This window comes from Lagopus muta, chromosome 9, assembly GCF_023343835.1.
Source record: "Lagopus muta isolate bLagMut1 chromosome 9, bLagMut1 primary, whole genome shotgun sequence".
In the NCBI taxonomy this organism is placed as follows: Eukaryota; Metazoa; Chordata; class Aves; order Galliformes; family Phasianidae; genus Lagopus; species Lagopus muta.
In genome coordinates this window covers 6,807,606-6,825,931 of record NC_064441.1, presented here as the reverse complement: position 1 = coordinate 6,825,931, position 18,326 = coordinate 6,807,606, and the positions used below count along the sequence as shown (strand labels likewise).

Here is an 18,326-nt window from a genome sequence, read left to right as displayed (position 1 = left end):
AAGTCTGGAATGCCTTTCTTCATCCAGGAACAACCAAATTCAGTGGTAGGGGATGCTTCCCAACCCAGAAATATAAATAAATTCAGGTTCAAGATGCCTGTTAAGAGATAACACTAGCAGCCCGTTCAGAAACAGGATGTGCAGCAGGCGCTCTATGGCAATCTATTATTTGGCATTACCAGTAACAGGTGAGCTGAGCACTCACACCGGCCCAGCTGTGATGGAGCATGCTGGGGCACAGAGCACTGAACCAGGTGGGATTCTGACGGGCTGTGAGCAGCCTGTCTGCTGAAGGCATTTCAGCCTGAGGAGTTCAAGTTCAGTGAGGTTACAAGCAGTTACAGATAAAGTTGCCTTCAAATAATTCTACAAACAGCGCTGCTCGTGCCTTGCTGCAAGCTCTTAGAACTTTCTGGATTTCGCACCAGTGGACAGCAAGCTTCTCCCTTACCTTCCTACTGACCAAGGAAGGACTCACATTGCAGCCCTCGCTTTTCCCGCACCACAAACATACAAGCTCAAACCAGAACATAAACCTTTGCTCTCCACCTACGCTCACTTCACCTCGTGCTGCTCAGGAGGTACCGCGGCCACAGCCTTGTGATGCCTGGAATAAAGGGCACCGAGCCATAGGGGCATAAAAGGGGACAAAGGAGGGAGGAACAGCCTGGAGGCGCTTCTGGTATCAGAGCTCACCCAAGGCGAGGGGAAATGCTGAACTGCTGCGTTAAGAGGCAGGCGGATTTTTGCTCACCAATCTAACGAGCTAAACAGCTCTTTTCCTCTTAGGAGTCGGGCTGCCTGTGGTACCAACCGTGCAGCAAGAACCCCTGGTGAGCAACCAGAATCCCTCCGCTCAGTAAAAAGCAGCCCGCTCTGCCTGTTAGAGCCAAGGAGGCAGAAAGAACTGCAAAACAAATAAATAAACGTGAAATTGAGAAAGACCTGCTGTGTTTTTGAGGTCTCGTTACACAGAACATAAGCTTCGGTGCCGACCAGCCGAAGCTCTCCGCCAAGGAGGCGCGAGGGGCGCCGCGCGCACAGCCGCTCTCCCCGCGGGGCGGGGCGGGAGGCGGCTCCCAGCTCTGCACTTCCCGTTTGGTTACCGGGGCCGCGGTTGCTAAGGCGCTCGGCCGCCCTCCTCCTCGTACCTGAGGCCATGCAGAGCACCGGCGGCCGCTCCACCGCCTCGGTGCTGGCCGAGCTCCAGTGGGACGATGGCTACGCCGTGCCCATGGCCGACGCGGAGAACAGGGAGTTGGAGGACGACGTGAGCGCGGGCTGCGGCCGCGGGGCTGTGGGGCGGAGCCGAGGTTCACACACGGCGGAGGGGCGAGGGAGGCTCCGGCAGGTCGGCCCGCGGAGCTCGGGAGCGCTTGGGACACGTCTGTGTGCTGGCCGCTGCTGGGTGCCGGCAGCCTCGGTTACCTTGATCCGCAGCAGCACTTAACGGCTGCTTTTGCCGCTTGTTAAAAATGTTTAAACATTTCACTTGGCTTCTTTGAGCAAGAAGTTGCAGGTAAAAAGCACTGCCCTCCAACGGCTTTATTGACAGTTCTAACTCTTAAACAGCTACAGAAGATGGAGAGAGAAAAAACGAACCTGCAAAATCAGTTGACTGACTTTGAAGAGCGTGTGGAAGCGATGACATCTCACTTGAAGAACGTGAGGCAGGAGTTCAGCTTCACCCAGGTAAACTGGCCACCCGGCAGGGCTGTCACTGACACTCAGGCAGCGCTGCGATCTGAGTGCCTGTCTGTGGTTGGAGTCCCTGCGTGGCAGCTTTGCAGGAGTTCCTCTGGCCTTTCATCTGGGACTTTCACAGGAATCACAACTCAAACTGTGGCCCCCAGTGATGGCAGTTGATGGTCCATAAAAAGATCCTTCCTGGATCAAATGATGGTACCTGGAAAAAAAGCCAAGAAGGACACGGTTTAGATGTCAAAAAAAAAAAAAAAAAAAAAAAAAAAAAAAAGTCAAAGAAGAAAATGAGTGTTAGGGAAAAACATTTCTAACCTTTTTAACAGTCAAGAGTTAATTGTCAGATTCTAAAGAAGAACGAGATGGTAAAGGTGCAAGACTGCACTTTCGTTGTGAGTTAATTGGCTAAAATGGGCTGCTTAGCTTTCTAAAAAGTTCCAAGTCACAGCTGCACACCTCTAAAGTTGAGAAACTGTCCTGCAGCTGAACAACTTTCCTGTCACTGTGCTAGCTGCACACTTTAATTGGTGAGTGAGGAAAGAAGCAGCACATACCATGCAAGAGAAGCCTCTAGAAAGTGACAGATTTGTATTATGTAGGGGAAAAATCCTGTCAAATCACTTTGTCAGAAAGATTAGACATGATACTGCTGTAGGCCAGCCTGGTGGTCTCTCTCAACACAGAACAATAAAAGCATTTAATTCCCTGTACTTTCTGAATCTTACTTATAGCTGCTGTGAGATTAAGATTTTTATTCTAAGACACTAAGATTTAGACTATTTAGACTTCGGAAGATCAGTATCCTGAATTTAGGGTGAAATATCTTTGACTTGGGTTCCCAGGGCTATACATGGTTGATCTGGGGTATCTGATACAATGTGTATTATAAATATATATATAATATTTACATAAAAATGCATTTACATGACAAAATCATGTCCTCTCTTTTGGTTGATTGGTGATGAGGGCCTGTTGTCTGTTGTAAAATGCTGAACTCTGTTATTCTCTAGTCTCTTTACAAAGCCAGAGAGAATGAAATTGAAACTGAACAACACTTTAAAGCCCTTGCTGAAAGAGAACATGGACGTCTTAAAAGTGAGATCAAACGTCTGGAAGATGAGACCGTTTCCTTAAGAGAAAAGAAAAACAGTCAAGAAGTAAGTTTCAAAACTTTTGTAGAAGAACTTCAATATTGTAGTTAAATTTTATTACTTTTGTCCTCACTTGCAGTTAAAGAAATAATATTATGAGATTCAAGAGAGCTGTCTGTAATTAAAGTTTTTAAACCATAATAAGGTACATAGAATGACACTTAGGTTCTCCTTGCACAAACTGATCGAAACTTAGCAAATATTAACTAGATATTGAAAGATTTCAATTCTTAATGCCAGATACACAGCCACACATCTGTGCCCCTATCTTGATAACTCTGGAAGTTGTTTTCTTTATGGTTCACAGATTAGATTGTTGGTGGCAAGTCTTCTTTCCCCCCTACAGTAAATTCAGGGTATGATTTTGAAATGCAAAGGTTGCTTTACATAAAGAAAAAAAAAGATTAAGATTGAATGCTGTATAACTACAGCATCTTCATATTTTACGGAACAGTCTCTTATTTTTCTACAAATTATTTACATTTCTATTTTCCACAATCTCTTTCTTCTTGTTATGTCACTTTGTACTCTCCACTCTCTCAGACAAGGTAGCAGAATGAAGATATCTTTGCTATTCAGCTGCATCCAGATACTATCATATTTATATCAGGAAGTCTCTTCACAGTCATCCGGGACCATTTGTAAATTCCTACACAGGATAAGGATCTAAGAACGAGGCGCTGAATGTGTGAGAGAGAAACTTCCCTGTGTTGCCTCAGATCAGTTTATTACGTGGTGCAAACATGTTGCACATGGGTGTCACTTGCAAAGAACTGACTTTTCTGGTTAAAATCGTTTGCATTTTAGGTTTCTGATAACTTATTGCCTTGTTTCTTTAGGACATATATTAGCACTTCTCAATTATTGGACACAATTAAAAAACAAACAAAACCAACTCAAACTACTTATGGATTCTATTGACAACAATATGTGTGTAAACTTGCTACAGTGCTTGAAGCAGTTGTTTCAATTACTAATCAAAGAAAATATTAGCTATTTAATATCAACCCTTAAATTTATTTCATGTTTTATTAGAACACTATAAATAAAACCACGAAGAAGTTGGAAAGCTTAAAACAACAGATGAACTGCGATGAGGAAGTTTTGGAGAGTTGGATAAAGGAATCAAATCGCAAAGATAATGATATTATCACAATCCAGAAATATGCACAACAAGACGAAGGGAAACTAGGAGTAAGTAGAAATGACTGCGATTTTCAGAAACAAAACCAGGAAAACATATTTCTTTTTTTAGCAGCTAAAGACTTTGTTATGTTGTCAGATCAGGTAAGAGTGAGATTTTGTACAGTTTAAACTCATGATTTCTAATTAGCACAAGAGTGCTTGAAGAAGGGTCATTTCAAAGATAAGAGAGAACATGTTTGACAAAAGATGAAATGCATTACTGAAGACAAGAACTTCTTTCTCTGTAAGGGAAACATTTAAGTTTGAAATTTTCTGAGAAAATGTACAAATAGCTAGTAAAAAAAAATTAGACAGCTGACAATTGCACTTAATTCAGCGGGAAGTTTGTTCAATAATGTGAGTCAAATTTGGAAAAGTAATGTAGATTTTCTCATTAGAACTAAAATTTTTAATATTACTTAGTATAAAAGATTGCTATTTCATGCAAGAGTAATGAATATTATACATGCATATAAATAGGCACTCCCATCACAAGTTCAGACTTCCTAATGGTTCGTTCCCAACTACAATATTAATTTATAAGTATCCCTTCTTTTTAGCTTTGAAATACAGCGGGGAGAAACCTGCTTTTTAGTCATTAAATATTTAACCACAAAACTTTAATTTAGACTCATAGTCTCACTGATAACATCTCCATTAGTAAGTCACATGGTATGCTAAGAAGAGTTGGGTGAAACAGCTGGTGGCGAGGAGTCCTCACGCACATTATGCACGTGGTGAAAAGGTTCCTTTGGCCTTGCTCCAGTCTGGGCCTAGGGACATAAGATTATGGCCTCTTGTACAAAGAAAAATTTGGGTTCTTAGTTCTTTGTTCTGTAAAATACAATAAAATGGATGCCTCAATAACTCCATCCTCAGTTGCTGCAGAGTTTTAGAAATTTAAGATTTTAAATATATTTACTTTTAAATACAGACTGTTTTCATATCATTTCATTTCAGGCACTAATCCTTCAGGTAGAAAAGTTGACCATGCAAGCAAATCAGAAACGCAGAGCTCTTGATAATGAGCTTACAGAAACCATAACTGCTCAGGTTTGTCCATGAGGTTCTTGAAGTATCTTTTTACATACAATTTTTTTAAAACAAGAAATCATAGGAATGCTTTTACTAAGCAGATGGAGCTCGACAAGACAGCTGAAGATTTTCGCAGAGTTCACCATGAAAGGCAAGAAGTCATCAGGCAGTGGGAGAACGCAATACAGCAGATGCAAAAAAGAGATCAACAGATCGATCACTGTGCTTTGGTAAAACTGCTTTGCCTGATTTGTATCACTATGTCAGCCTACTTTTCTATCTGCGAGATTGAGAGAAATTTTGCCACTTACTCATGAGAACAATTGTTTGTTTGTTTGTTTGTTTTTAGATGCTTAGTGTTCGTTTTGTTGACCTCTGTATTTTATGAAGGTGTTTTCAAAGTCCATCTATTTGTGAAACATAGTCAGAATTTATTTTGAAAGCATTCTCTCTCAGTGTAAATTATAGTGCTCTGCTTGATGCTGTATAAGGTTTAATTTTCAGTCTGAAAATGCAATGCATGCCAGTTTCAGTACTGCTCTTTTGTATGACCTAAGAATCTAAGAAGCGACAAGATGGAGTGTTATTTATTTCTTAGAGTGCAAAGACAGCAGCAGTGAGGGGATTATGTCTGGGCTGTGATATAAAGAAAGGAAAAGAAAATGGTGAACCTTTAGAATTGGAAGGAGTTAGCATTTCTACATCTGTGAACAAATGTACAAGAAGTCTTAACAGTAATCTGTCTTTTGGTTTTGCTCTAATCTAACACATTACATAATGTAAGAAAACCTAAAGTGTTTTTCTCCCAATAGCTACTAGCAGAGTTAAAACAGGAGATGCGAAAGAAAGAAAGTGTGCTGAAAGAGAAGGCTTCCTTTTTAGTGAATGAAACTATTAATAATATGGAATATGAAAAACGAATTTCTGTTGCTGAGCGAGAAGCAACCAGTCTCCGGAGAGAGTATCAAACTCAGGATGCTTACAGAGTTCAGCTGGAGAATGAGGTGAGGATGTCCAGTCAGTGCAGAAAACCAAACTGAAGCTATAATTTCTTAATTTTGATTAGATGGAGGAAATACATGAATAGCATTTCCTTTTCTGTTCACATACTACGCTCTTCAATAGTTCAACAAAACATCTGTTCTTCCCAGTTTACTCTTGATTATTTAGATCTTAAGCCTGAATTTAAACCCTTCAACGACAGCACTGAAGAAAAGCAAGCATACGGCCATTGAAATGAGCTTGTATTCTCTGTGGTGATGGAATTAAATGAATTCATTTGCTCTTAAATGATATAACACTATTAGATGCTTCAGATGGGTCTGGCTTTTACTGTACCTCGACTCCAGTATTGTATACAGATCAGAGAAATGTCTTCCGAACAATTCCTGTCCTGTACTGCCAGAAATGAGCGTTGATTGCCCAGGGAGTCAGATTAAAATTCTTGAAAAATATTTTCTCATAGCTTTCTAATCAAAGGCAACTCTCCTGTGAATAAGAAATGTTTGATGTTGTTTATACTTATATTTAATCTGCATTTAGAGCCAGAAATGAGCCACATTGCTTCATTACTTAAATATCTGTAGTAGTTGTTCCAGGAGGTAGTTCATGAGTCTGTGCAGGAGGGATACACTTAGATTACCTGAGTAAGTTTTCTCTCAGCAAGAAAAGGGTTTTACTGGGCTACTCTGCAATCTTGGCAATTTAAAAGTTTAATAATTTAAAAATTTAATAAAATACAGTTGAATTAAGTTTGGACAGGTTTTCCATACGAGGTGGTTCATGTACTGATTTCCTAATTAATTTATTAGCTGGACATTTTGAAATCCACTGTGAACAGAACTGCTTCTCATCTGGAGACTTTAAGAATACAGGTAACTAATATGAAGAAAGAAATTGAGAAAAAAAAAGCCAGGTAAGAAACAGACTTTTAAAAATACAGTTTGTAAGAATTACAGATATAATCAGATCCTTCTTCTAGCAAAGAATCTTAAATAACATTAATTATTAAAGCCTCCCAGCTTCTGGTTATTTCATGTCTACTTTACTACTGTGTACAGTAGTTTCTTAGTTAGAAAATATTCCTGGTAACCACTGTTTATTAAAGGGAGTGAAACAGCCAGCTAGGACTGTGGTTATCACAGCTTCCAGTTCAGTCTGTGTTATTAGGCAGCTGCTCAGTAAGATACTTGATATTTGATTTCAGAGGTGTTTTAAGTGCAACATGCATGCAACTTGTTAAATCATCTATTTTTGTTTAGACTGAGCTTTCTTAAAGAAAGAAATGCAGGTCTTTCCAACAAGTTGAAGCTTGTAACTGAGAAGACGCTCAGTTCAGAAGACAATGCTTTGAGAATGGAAGAAATGCTAAAGGAAGAAGAGAAAACATTCAAGGTAAAAATGTTTTTATGGCTTCTACAAATGAAGGTTCATTTGAATTTGCAAGCTCTTTCTAGAACAAACACTTAAGTTGGAATAATAAAACACTCCATTAAAATGAAAAACCTACTTACTGCTACTTAAAACTATTACCAGGGTGGCTAAACCATTAGCAGGGTTTCTCTACTCGCGTCTGTGGCGGATAACCTAAGATGACACTGAGCTTGGCAGCTCTGGAGCTTCAGGGTAGTATTTTAACTTGGATGCGCTATTCTTGAAGAGTATTTTAATGTATTAGTCAGAAAGATGCTTTCCATCAACATTAGCTACACATGACTTTTTGTGGCATCTATTAATTTGCTGTGAAGAGATACTTACAGGAACAATGTGGATGAAATCTCGCCATTTTACGCTTTAGTGCTCTGATACTTCTTCTATCTCTGCCAATACACTGTTGTGCCACCAAGCTTACTGAATATCCTTGTGCTATTGACAACCACGTTTAAAGAGAGGGGGGGAAAATTCTACTAAATCATTTAGATATGCAAGAGAGACTATGAAAATAAGGTCAAATCTTGATCCAGTTTCAGTTGATGAATCAGTAATTATTTCCACTAGGTTCAGAAATATACCTCAAAATTGGACACAGGAAATTAAAAAGCTTACTTCTTCAGTTCCTCTGCTTGAGTATGATCCAGGGTCTGCTGAAGTCAGAGCAAAACACTATAGTCCTTCATAGATTCAATACTAAACTCACCTTGCTTTTTCCATCCTGAGTTTTTGATTAGGAATTGCACTTGCTGTCAAGTTCAGCTACAAAAAAAATCTGATGGGTGAATCTGGTAATGAACTTCTAAAGGATCTAACTCATCTTACAACGTTACTAAAGCCAGCAAGATCATTCACAAGCAAAATTCACAATGCATACTTATAAAATCAAAAATAAGTGCACTTTTAATCAATTTGAAGAGTGAATTCTGTAGTGTTTTGCTTTATTAATTAGAATGTGCATATTCAGACTCTGTACTGGAGCTGTACTAAAGGTAATTGAGCCTTTCAGAACAGGACTCTCACAGGCAGCAATGCCACTTACCTCATTTTTGCAGTGTACCTTACAAGAAACAAGTATACAGAGCTGCCTGAGCTTTGGAAGGTCTTTTGTCATTTGGGGTGGTGGCGGGGAGTAGTGGAAGGATGGGAAGGAAGAGTGCTGTCTTCTTGTTAGGGTTACTCAAAAAACAAATTCTATTCTGTTTCATAACATTCCTGGTTCCCTGAAATGTTCAGCACTGTCTTTGTCCTAGCAAACCCTCCTCAGACCTCGTTTACTGTGTCAGTGGTAACTTACCTCTGTGGATAAGGAAGTGATTTAAAAATGTGTACTTAAGTTCATATAATAGCAGGATAAGATCAAAGTTAAGGCAAAAAATCTTTTCTCTTGAGTCAGTTTTTTTCATTGACAGCCATTTTGAAGACCTGTGAAATTCCATATTCTTATTAATGGATATAGTATTGAAATTTTTTATCTCCCTACATATGATTAATAAATCTTCCCAACTTACTTAACGATTAATTTGTCACTAGGAAAAAGAAGCAGAACTGGACCACCTAAAGGAAGTATTTTTCAAGAAAACTCAGGAGCTAAAGGTGCAGATGGATAAGGAGAAATGTGTTCTGGCAGAAGTTGAGGGAAGTCGAGCATCACTTAAAAATCTTAACAGCCGTCTGCGCAGACTTGATGCAGATGCATTAAAACAACAGGAATTGATATATAACCAGGTAAAACTGATATATAACCAGGTAAAATGTCAACACACTTTTCTATTCTGATTGTTCCCAGGTATAATGAGAGTAAGTTGCTCAAGTTCTGTAATCCCTGTCCGTCTTTTGAAATTCTTGCAATGCTGTGCAGTGTTAATCTGAAGTCTGCATTTCTGTCTCTAAATGTATCAGTAAAATTGAAATAACTGAAACTTGCTGTGTATCACTTATGTTATGTTCATATGTATCTTGTTACTTTTTGGATCTGATACTTTTCCCACTAATTTCTCAAATCAGTTCTTTTCTTTGATCCCTGTGAACCATGGACACCTCAGGGTAAATTTTTAAAGCAATACAAGAGGTACATGCCAAAATCCTTTTATTTACTAATTGGATTTTGTGCAAATTTCTTATGCACTACTTTGAAAATTTGCTCTTTTATATTGGCATCCACTGGTAACAGCAAGATGGCAACTATGCTGTAAGCCTCCCTTAGAGCAGACTGCTGAGCGTGCTTTGTTATTCTTCTAGCAGATTACTTCTGAGCCATCTCTGCACATCAGTCATCTAAGAATATTCTGATAATGTTTTACATTTATGAGGTCTATAAGCCATAAATTACTATAAAACAATAGCTTAATTAGGTGACTATCCTAAAGCAACATTTAGATCCAGCATTCTAGCTTTATAGGAAGGCTAGAATTGCTTATCTCAGACGATGAATTCACTTTCAAATATTTTAACAGGATTTTTATATTCAGCAAGTACAGAGACGTCTGTCACGGTTAGAAGGGGAGGTTAATGCAGATGAAAAACAAGTTTTGGAAGAAAAAGTTGCTGAACTTAAGAAAGCCTTGGAAGAAAAGAAAAGTGCATATGATGTTTTAAATGCACAGCACAAGAAACTTCAGGTATCTTCCTTAGAACATGAGGTTGACTGTGTTATGTTTATAGCCTGCAGTATTATTGGAGTCAGATAATTTTATGAACTAAGAATATCAAAGTCGTGGCCAGACATGACTGCAGATGTTTTAATTTTTTTTAATGGACCAAAATACAAGATTATATTAGTACTGCCTTATTGGCTGAAGTATGTATGTTGTTTAAATAAGAATTAAGTACCAGACTCCAAATGAAGCAATGACATCAATATTGCAACAGCACTCTCCATCAGGACTGCAGTGCTCTAGGCACTGCTTATGTGGCAGAATACAGACACATGGACAAAAGATGGTTATGGCACCTGGCTCCAGCACTTAATTCTTTTCATTTAAATAGACCAGTAGCTTTTTGTGCAACTTTCATTAACAGAAATAAATTAAATATAACTTAATTACGTATAACTACATATAATTACATAAAATTGAATTAACAGAGTGATGTCCATTTCATCAAAAGAGCAATGGATAAGACAGGAGAAGAAGCAAGTGGTCTGATGATCAAGATAAACGAACTAAATCTTTTCAATGAGAAATCAGATCAAGAGTTAAAAAAAGCTAAAGCCATTAAGCAGGTACTGTATTATTTTGCATTTTTTCTAATACAAGGCACTATTTTTCCCCCTAACGTACAGAAATTCATGTGAAGGTTGGTTGTCTTGCCTGGAACTACACTTTATCCATAACAAACCCCTATTTTATAATGTTACACCTTCCATCCCCAATTTTTATTTGAAGTCATTTTCATCACTGTAATCTTACCTAAAAATGATACTTTCTTAGTTTGAGACCTTTCTGGCATTTGACAGGAGATGATGATTGAAGATAATCTCCTAAAACTGGAATTGAAGCGTCTTCAAGATACACTCTGTAATAAGACAGAGAAGGTTTTAACACTGGAAAAGCAGAAGTTGGAGTTAAAGAAAGCCATAGCAGAAAGGACTGAGGAAATTAAGATCCACAAGGCAATGCTGGATTCCCAGATCAGACTCGTGGATCAGGAACGGCAGCGCATAAGGTAAGTGCAGCAACTCCAAAACAACATTACAATTTAAAACTTCATTTAAAATATAAAAGTCCTAACAAATCGTCCTTCAGTTCGTTCAGTTCTTTCATCTGAAAGTAATTGAGAAAAAAAAACAAAGTAAAAAAATTTTCTCAAGTACCTTTTCCATGAGCTTGCTTGAAAAAAAGGCATTTTAACCAATTTTACCAGTTGGAGGAAGTGAGAACAGAGTAAATCTTGCTGTTAGTCATGTACTGCAACAGCTGAGGCTAACAAGCAATCTTCTCTGAAAACTGGAGCATTAAGCACTAGACAGATCTCTGTCTTTGCTGTCCATTCTCACTGATCAGTGAGAGACTACAACTCATTCTGTTACTGAAGATCCCCTACAGTATTGAGAAGCCTCAGTCGCAGGCATTTTGTCTGAAGCACGTTGTGTGTGCAACCCTGCATTTTTCAAAATAATCAGGAAACGTGCAGTCAGTGGCTGGAGCACGAGAAAGTACTCAGAGTTTAAAACTCGTATAGTATGGGTGTTCTTTTATTTTTACATTAAAAAAACTGTACTTAGTTATCTGCTCTATATAGCAAAAAATAAAATCTGCTCAGCTATGTGGATCTTACTTTTTGCCAATGTACTGTAATACAGAAGATGCCATCTGACAAAGCAACCACATAAAAAAACCTTTTCCCTTCTACAATAATCACTCTGAAGCATTTGGAACAGGCTTTAACTCTTAAATGCCAGTATCTGTATCTAGTAAAAAATCAATGCTTTAGCAGCTGAACTCTGAAGTGTGGCAGGGTTTTTATTCACTCCTCTGCTAACCCCACCCCCACAATAGGAAATTAGAATGAACTGGTGTGACTAAAACTTAACTGCTCACCAAGAGCACAGAATGGGTGTCTTTTTCCTTTGGTAATTACGCAGCTAATTGATACTTCCATGTAATTTGATTTGAGGTGTTTGCTTGCTGTCATCTCGAAGTGGCAATATTAAGATAGGATCAGCAGGGGGCAGCTTGCGCAGCTGCAGGATTTAAATGCCAAACCTTTAAACGTTTTCAGGGAGGACTGTGGCACAGCCCTTCATAATGTTATGATCTGAAATGTGAAAATAAATCTGACTCATTTTAGAACTGAAAACAGTAAATAACCAGAAAAACAGGTGACTGTGGCTGGGAGAATACAGAAAGCATCAAAAACCAGGAACAGCACAAATGCTGCTTTACCCGCATCCTCATAGAGAGGCAGGCTGCAGGTCTAACAATAATTTAAGCTGCTGCAGCAAACTGCACACAGAATGATGCTACACAAACATTTGCTCATCTCATTTGTTTTTCCCCCATAAAATTCAGTGCTGAATTTCAAGATCGCCTAAATAAAATTGATAAACTGAGATGCAGATATGAAATTCTTACTGTTATCATGATGCCACCTGAAGGAGAAGAGGAGAAAACTCAGGCCTACTATGTAATAAAGGTATTTTATTATGCTTGTGTTCAACTTAGAATCACAGGATCACCAAGGCTGGAAAAGACCTCCAAGATCATCCACTCCAACCGCCCACCTATCACCAATATCTCCCACTAAACCACGTCCCTCAGTACAACATCTATGCATTTCTTGATTTCTTCGCTGAAACCCAAAAAGATTTTATCTGCTGGCCTCTCTCGGTGAACTAGATAGGTGACCTTGTCACAAAAGGAAATTAAGTTAGTTAAGCACAACTTTTCCTTTGTGAATCTATGTTGTTTCTGATGTGTTTTTCAGTAACTCCCAGAATAATCTCCATAATTTTATCAGGCAGCAAAGTGAGACTGTCAGGCCTGTAGTTACCAGGATCTTCTTTCTTTTCTTGAAAATTAAGACTCTTCCCAGTTTCCCATCAGCTGGGACCCCTCCTGATTCCCAAGACTGTTGAAAAATGATTGTGAGAGTTCTCACAAAAACATCAACCCTTCTTTCAGTAACTTGGAATGAATCCCATTGGGTCCCACTGACTTATGTGCATCCAGCTTCTAGTATTGTAAATACCTACTTCTTCCAGTAACTCAAATTTCAGTCCAATCCTCACAAAGATAACCTCAGGATTTACCTAGGATTTTAACCCCCTAAATACCCAACATATTCTTCTCTGTGTAATTGTCCTAATGTTTTTAGTATGCATTCAGTCACCTAAGATACCAGTTTTATTTTCAGGCTGCACAGGAAAAGGAAGCACTTAAGCGTGAAGGTGATGATTTAGATTCAAAGATCAGTAAAGCTGAAAATGAAATTGTTGCTCTTGAAAACACCCTGCAAATACTTAATAACTGCAACAGCAATTACCGAAACTCTTTCAAGGAAGTCACTGAGACAAGTATGTAAAATGTAAATTACTGTTTGCTGTGAGTTACAGATGATGGTATAACTGCTATACAGTGGGGAAATTCAGTGGCACGAAAGAATGAATCACAGCCAGACTAAACTTGTAGTAGCAAAAGGGAGTGAAATTGACACACTACTATTATTAGTTCAGCAAGGCTGAGCAGAGTAACCACTGAAAACGTTCACATTCTTCCATCTGATTTATGTGAACATCCTCTAGGCCTATATAAATACTGCAAAGGAACATTTGGAGGAAGCAGAGCATAAAGATAATTACTGGGAAAATCATTAATGGGAGAAAGGAATGACAAATGAAGTATGTAGATAGAGTTGCACAACACAAGAAGCACTACTTTCCCTGCAGCGCTGCATCTCACACTGTAACCAGCTCAAATTGCAGATACAAAACAAACTATGCCACTGATCAGCTTCTGGTGTCAACTGAACTAGCTGGGTCACAAAATACCCAGAGCAACTGGACTGCAACTCTAGCTCAGTTACAGCCAGCTTAGGTCATGCACTCCTAGTGAATGCAGATCCTTTAGCTAAGCTATCATATATGGTTCTCACATGGAAGGGGAGAGGAAAAAGTAGTAACCTCTCATCCAGGAAAATGATTAAGAAAAGCAAGAGAAACTGCACTGTTTTAAGGTAGTGTCAGCTAAAATAATAAACTATAAACTCTTTTGGATATTGGAAATCTCAGAATTCTGGAACTTATCTTCACCTATGATTTCTGTCGTAATCTTGTATTATTTTCAGTGGAACTTCCTTTATTTAGCTTATAAAAAGCATAATTATGAGCAATTACATAAATTTAATCCTAGAAGATATTTAACTTATGTCTTCTCCTGGCTCTGGGAACACTGGATTTAAAATCATTATCTTCCATAAAGCTAGTAAGTGAATTGGAACAAGTAAGGGAATGTAACAAAAATATCTTAAATCTTGAGGTATCTGTAACACTTTAACTAACAAAGTCATATTCTGCAGTGCAACTATATTCAAGTACAACTTATTTTGAAATGGAAACTGTGTTGTGTACAACTCTGCCTCATTGTTTGGGATCACAGGTGAGGAGTATGAGGAAAAACTGAAACTAGAAGAAGAGAAAAGGGTTGCTGATGAAAAATACAGATACAAACGAAGACAAGTCCGGGAACTTCAGGACTATCTGAAGGTAAAGTACAAGCAAAAGCTCCAGTCAGACATGGCTGCAGCACGTAGTTCAATCCATACAAACCATCTCCTCAAAAGAATAGCAAATTCTGGAACAACTTTTGCCTCATTCTCTTTTACAACTTATACTTTGTATCAATATATGCAAATTTTTATGTAAGGCTCTACATATCCTTTAAAAACTGCTTATCTGCATTTCCTTGAGTCACAACTGAACAGCAGGCTTTTTAGTCACGTATGCCTTACAGATCCAAAATCCCAAATCCATGGTGAATAATGCTCTGCACTGGCATCCAAGAAAGCATTTACATCTTTGTAGCACATTGTATCAACTTGTCCAGTATTGCAGGTTTTAAAATTGACCCATCTTGCCTCCTCTGGCACTTTTTTGACTATCAAAGGTGCTCCAGTTTGTCTACACAGCATTACAGTTTAGCTCAAGGAAGCTGGGTGATTCTTATAAGGAAAAGGATAATCTGTGTTCAGGCTCCACAATGGAGACTTCTCTTGGCTCCAGTTATAATTAGAAACCATCCCAGGCCCTTAAGAAATAGCATAACTTAATTAAGATTTCACACATTGAAATTAATATATCCTCAAACAGAAGAAACCTAAGGCATGCTGTTATACCCTACACAACTGTTCTAAGCCTGTAGGTCAACATTCTTTTTGCTTATTTTACCTCCACATAACATAGCTGTCGTCCCTCTTCTTTGATGTCAGAAATGTTTTCTTAAGCTAGGTTTGTCTTCATTGGGCATTAAATTCTAGGGAGCTCTTAAAGAATATACTTTCCTGCCTTTTTATTAGTTAACTGAAAACAGAGCCACCCTTATAGAGCTGGTTTTGCTCACTCCAGCTGCTGCATCCCCATCTCTTTTCTTGGGAAACAAATGAAGAATGTTATTTTTCTTGGGACAGCTCACAAGGGAAAGTATGGCTCTGCAATGTTTGGTACTACACTGCATAAATCATTTGTAGATGCAACTCACAGCCACATCTGGAAACACATGCCTGTAATTTCATTATTCATACCTTTAAAGTCGGTGGGAATTTACTAAATTAATTAGTGGTCCTTTGTGCAAGTATTCATCCATTGAATAGTCTGAGAGAGCTGCAGTACCATTACTACTATTTGCTTGAGCAACATTTAGAAACAAGTGGTAGCAATAACAGATCCTCTGACAAAAACTGAAAGGACATCAGAACTGCTTTACAACTTAGAACTACTCTTCAAATGCATTTGCAGAGCATGGAAAAAAACTTGGATTCACTACTGAAGCAGGAGGCCATCTTTCAAGAGCAAAATAAGGAAAAACAAACTGTTATATTGCAGCTGAACAAAGACATAGAAGAACAGAAACCAAAGCTAGAAAGGGTTATCAAACAGGTCTGTATGTTGGTTAAGAACTTGTAACATTAGTGGTCAACAGCTGTACTGTGTTAAGACCCCAGCACTTGTCAGCAGGTTTCTACAAGGAAACTGCATCTCCATCACAGCATGTTTTAAACTTACTTATTTTAGTGTTCCAGACTCTCCAGAGAGATTCAGTCCCTAAGGAAAACTAAAACAGAAACACAGGAAGAGAAAGACATTGATCTCCGTGCTCTGAAGAACTTCAGCAAAACCATCAACAAATTGCTAGCCGATGTTCTAAATGCAAATCCTGATTTAACTACATCCTTTCAGAAGTACTTTCACCAGGTGAGCTTTGCAGTTAACCTGCCAGTAAAATCCTGATTTATATCAAGGCCTACTGACAAGGTGTCTTTCAAGTGCAACTGCCTAATTCAGCAATGAACTACAGTACTTACAGTACAACAGCAAAAAATGTGCTCATCAGCTTTCCATATACATTTAAATACAAAGCATTATAAACTCTCCTGCTGTGCTGTATCCTATTACACAACTTTTTTTTCTCCTCCAAATTTTCTAGTTCAATCTAGAGCTGCCAACAGTTGTTTCTGTTGGAGGTAGTCAGAGTTCTCGATCGCCATCCACACAAAGCTCACTGTCTTCTAGCAGGTAAGTGCTAACAGTGTTCTTTTGTGGTGGGTGGGGAGGTGCTCATTTATTTTAAACTAAAAGCTAAAACATCAGAATTATTCCCTACACGATAAAATTCCTTACTCTTGCAGGTTTTCTCAGTCTTGCCTCTGCTTATGCTTACTATGAAAGTTTCTCCCTCCTTTCGGTCTACTAGATTATTTTTAGCACAGAATTAAGTTTAAAATTCACAGTTGAAAATAAATTGATTTTTCTGCAGTTATTGTTCTGTTCTTCTAATTGTGCTGTCACTTACAAGTGGTCTCACATACAAAGTGGTCTTACAAGCACACATTTGAGCTCAACCAGACTTGGCTCTTAAGTTTGTAAGCTCCCTTTCGTAATCAATCAGGAAAGACAGGCCTATACTATTTAATTGATATCTTTCTCCTCTCTCCAACGGACATTTGATTAACAATGCATGAAACATACTGAATCAGGTGTGGTCTAACAGCATTTCCACAGGTTACTTAAGCCGTTAGTGTCAATGTCTACCAAACTTCCGTAGTGCATTTCCCTAGAACAGACACTGATTTTGTACACTGATGAATAAATTTTTGTTTTTCAGGTCCTCCAGAAGCACAAATTCAGCCTCTAGTCAGACTTCGTTGCTCAAAGTCATAGACTTGAACTTATCTGTCAACATTCCTGCAGAAGCAGCTGCTGCCAGTTCACCACCATCCAGCAGAACTAGCAACTCTGACAGTTCAAATCACTACTCTTAAATAATCTTTTGAAGGCCACGATGAAGGCTTCTAAATTGCTTAAGCTGAAACTTAATTTATGCAGGTCTGCTGGCAATTAGACCACTATAACTTTAAAATAAAACTTAAAGTAAGCAATATATTATTTACTATAATGGATGTTTTGCATAAGTTAACCTTTAAATATCTTCCTGATTCTGCTGTTGAAGAACAAAAGACCTGCGAGACCTTTTAGAAACCAGTAATTCACATCCTCAATGAAAATAACTTTAACATAACTAACATCAGTTTTAGTTAACTGGTATCTCACAATTACTGCAGTCTGCACAACTCAGAACTCCAGGTAGTCAGCTGACTGCATTATGCCTATTCTGTGCTTGCAAAAGCTGCAGCAGGGGCAATAAATCTGTAAAAAGGATCAAGCTTAATCTTAATTACAAAGATGTCACATATTTCTGTAACTGTCTTTCTTACCTTAACAGCAATGCGGAACATTTGCAACAACCCAGACAGTAGTTGTGCACTGTTTCCAGGTCACTCTTGACTTCTTACAGCCATCTTACCATAATCAAAAGATGATGGTATACAATAGTGCAGTTGAAGTCAGTAAAACACTGCTTTGCAAAATTACATGCTACCTTTTGGCAACTGACATATTAAGAATTACTCTGCAGAGGTACAGACGAAATGAAATACAACTGGTATTATACATCATTAGCCAGATGTTAGCTAGTCCTTCAGTACTAATAAATAATAATCAATTTCTTTTTACAGAAACATTAGAGAATGTGTTTGATACACCTAAAGAGCACAAGGCATTTGTCTTCTCCCAGACACTGGAGGGTTCAATTCACTAGAGCTGCACATAAA

The 18,326-nt window shown here is 38.4% G+C and overlaps 2 protein-coding genes across 3 annotated transcripts in view; one reads left to right on the top strand and one right to left on the bottom strand.

Moving 5' to 3' along the window:
* Positions 1-1,764, bottom strand: part of FXR1 (FMR1 autosomal homolog 1) — an 81,149-nt gene extending 79,385 nt beyond the window's left edge. Inside the window, exon 1 of the mRNA XM_048955018.1 lies at positions 1,603-1,764. The gene's annotated coding sequence lies outside the window, so the exon portion shown is untranslated. The remainder of the gene's footprint in view (positions 1-1,602) is intronic.
* Positions 1,156-18,253, top strand: CCDC39 (coiled-coil domain containing 39). Of its 2 annotated transcripts, XM_048955004.1 has the most exons (20): positions 1,156-1,270; positions 1,573-1,692; positions 2,712-2,858; positions 3,888-4,046; positions 4,998-5,090; positions 5,174-5,302; positions 5,885-6,076; positions 6,884-6,987; positions 7,334-7,466; positions 9,036-9,230; positions 9,959-10,123; positions 10,588-10,725; positions 10,960-11,168; positions 12,515-12,638; positions 13,359-13,518; positions 14,600-14,706; positions 15,955-16,095; positions 16,231-16,410; positions 16,643-16,731; positions 17,321-18,253. In XM_048955004.1, the coding sequence occupies exons 1-20, from the start codon at positions 1,160-1,162 to the stop codon at positions 17,475-17,477; spliced, it is 2,853 nt and encodes a 950-aa protein (XP_048810961.1). In that variant the 5' UTR covers positions 1,156-1,159; the 3' UTR covers positions 17,478-18,253. The 2 variants fall into 2 exon arrangements, with proteins under 2 accessions (XP_048810961.1, XP_048810962.1); XM_048955005.1 differs by lacking the exon at positions 15,955-16,095.
* The last annotated feature ends 73 nt before the right edge of the window (positions 18,254-18,326 follow it).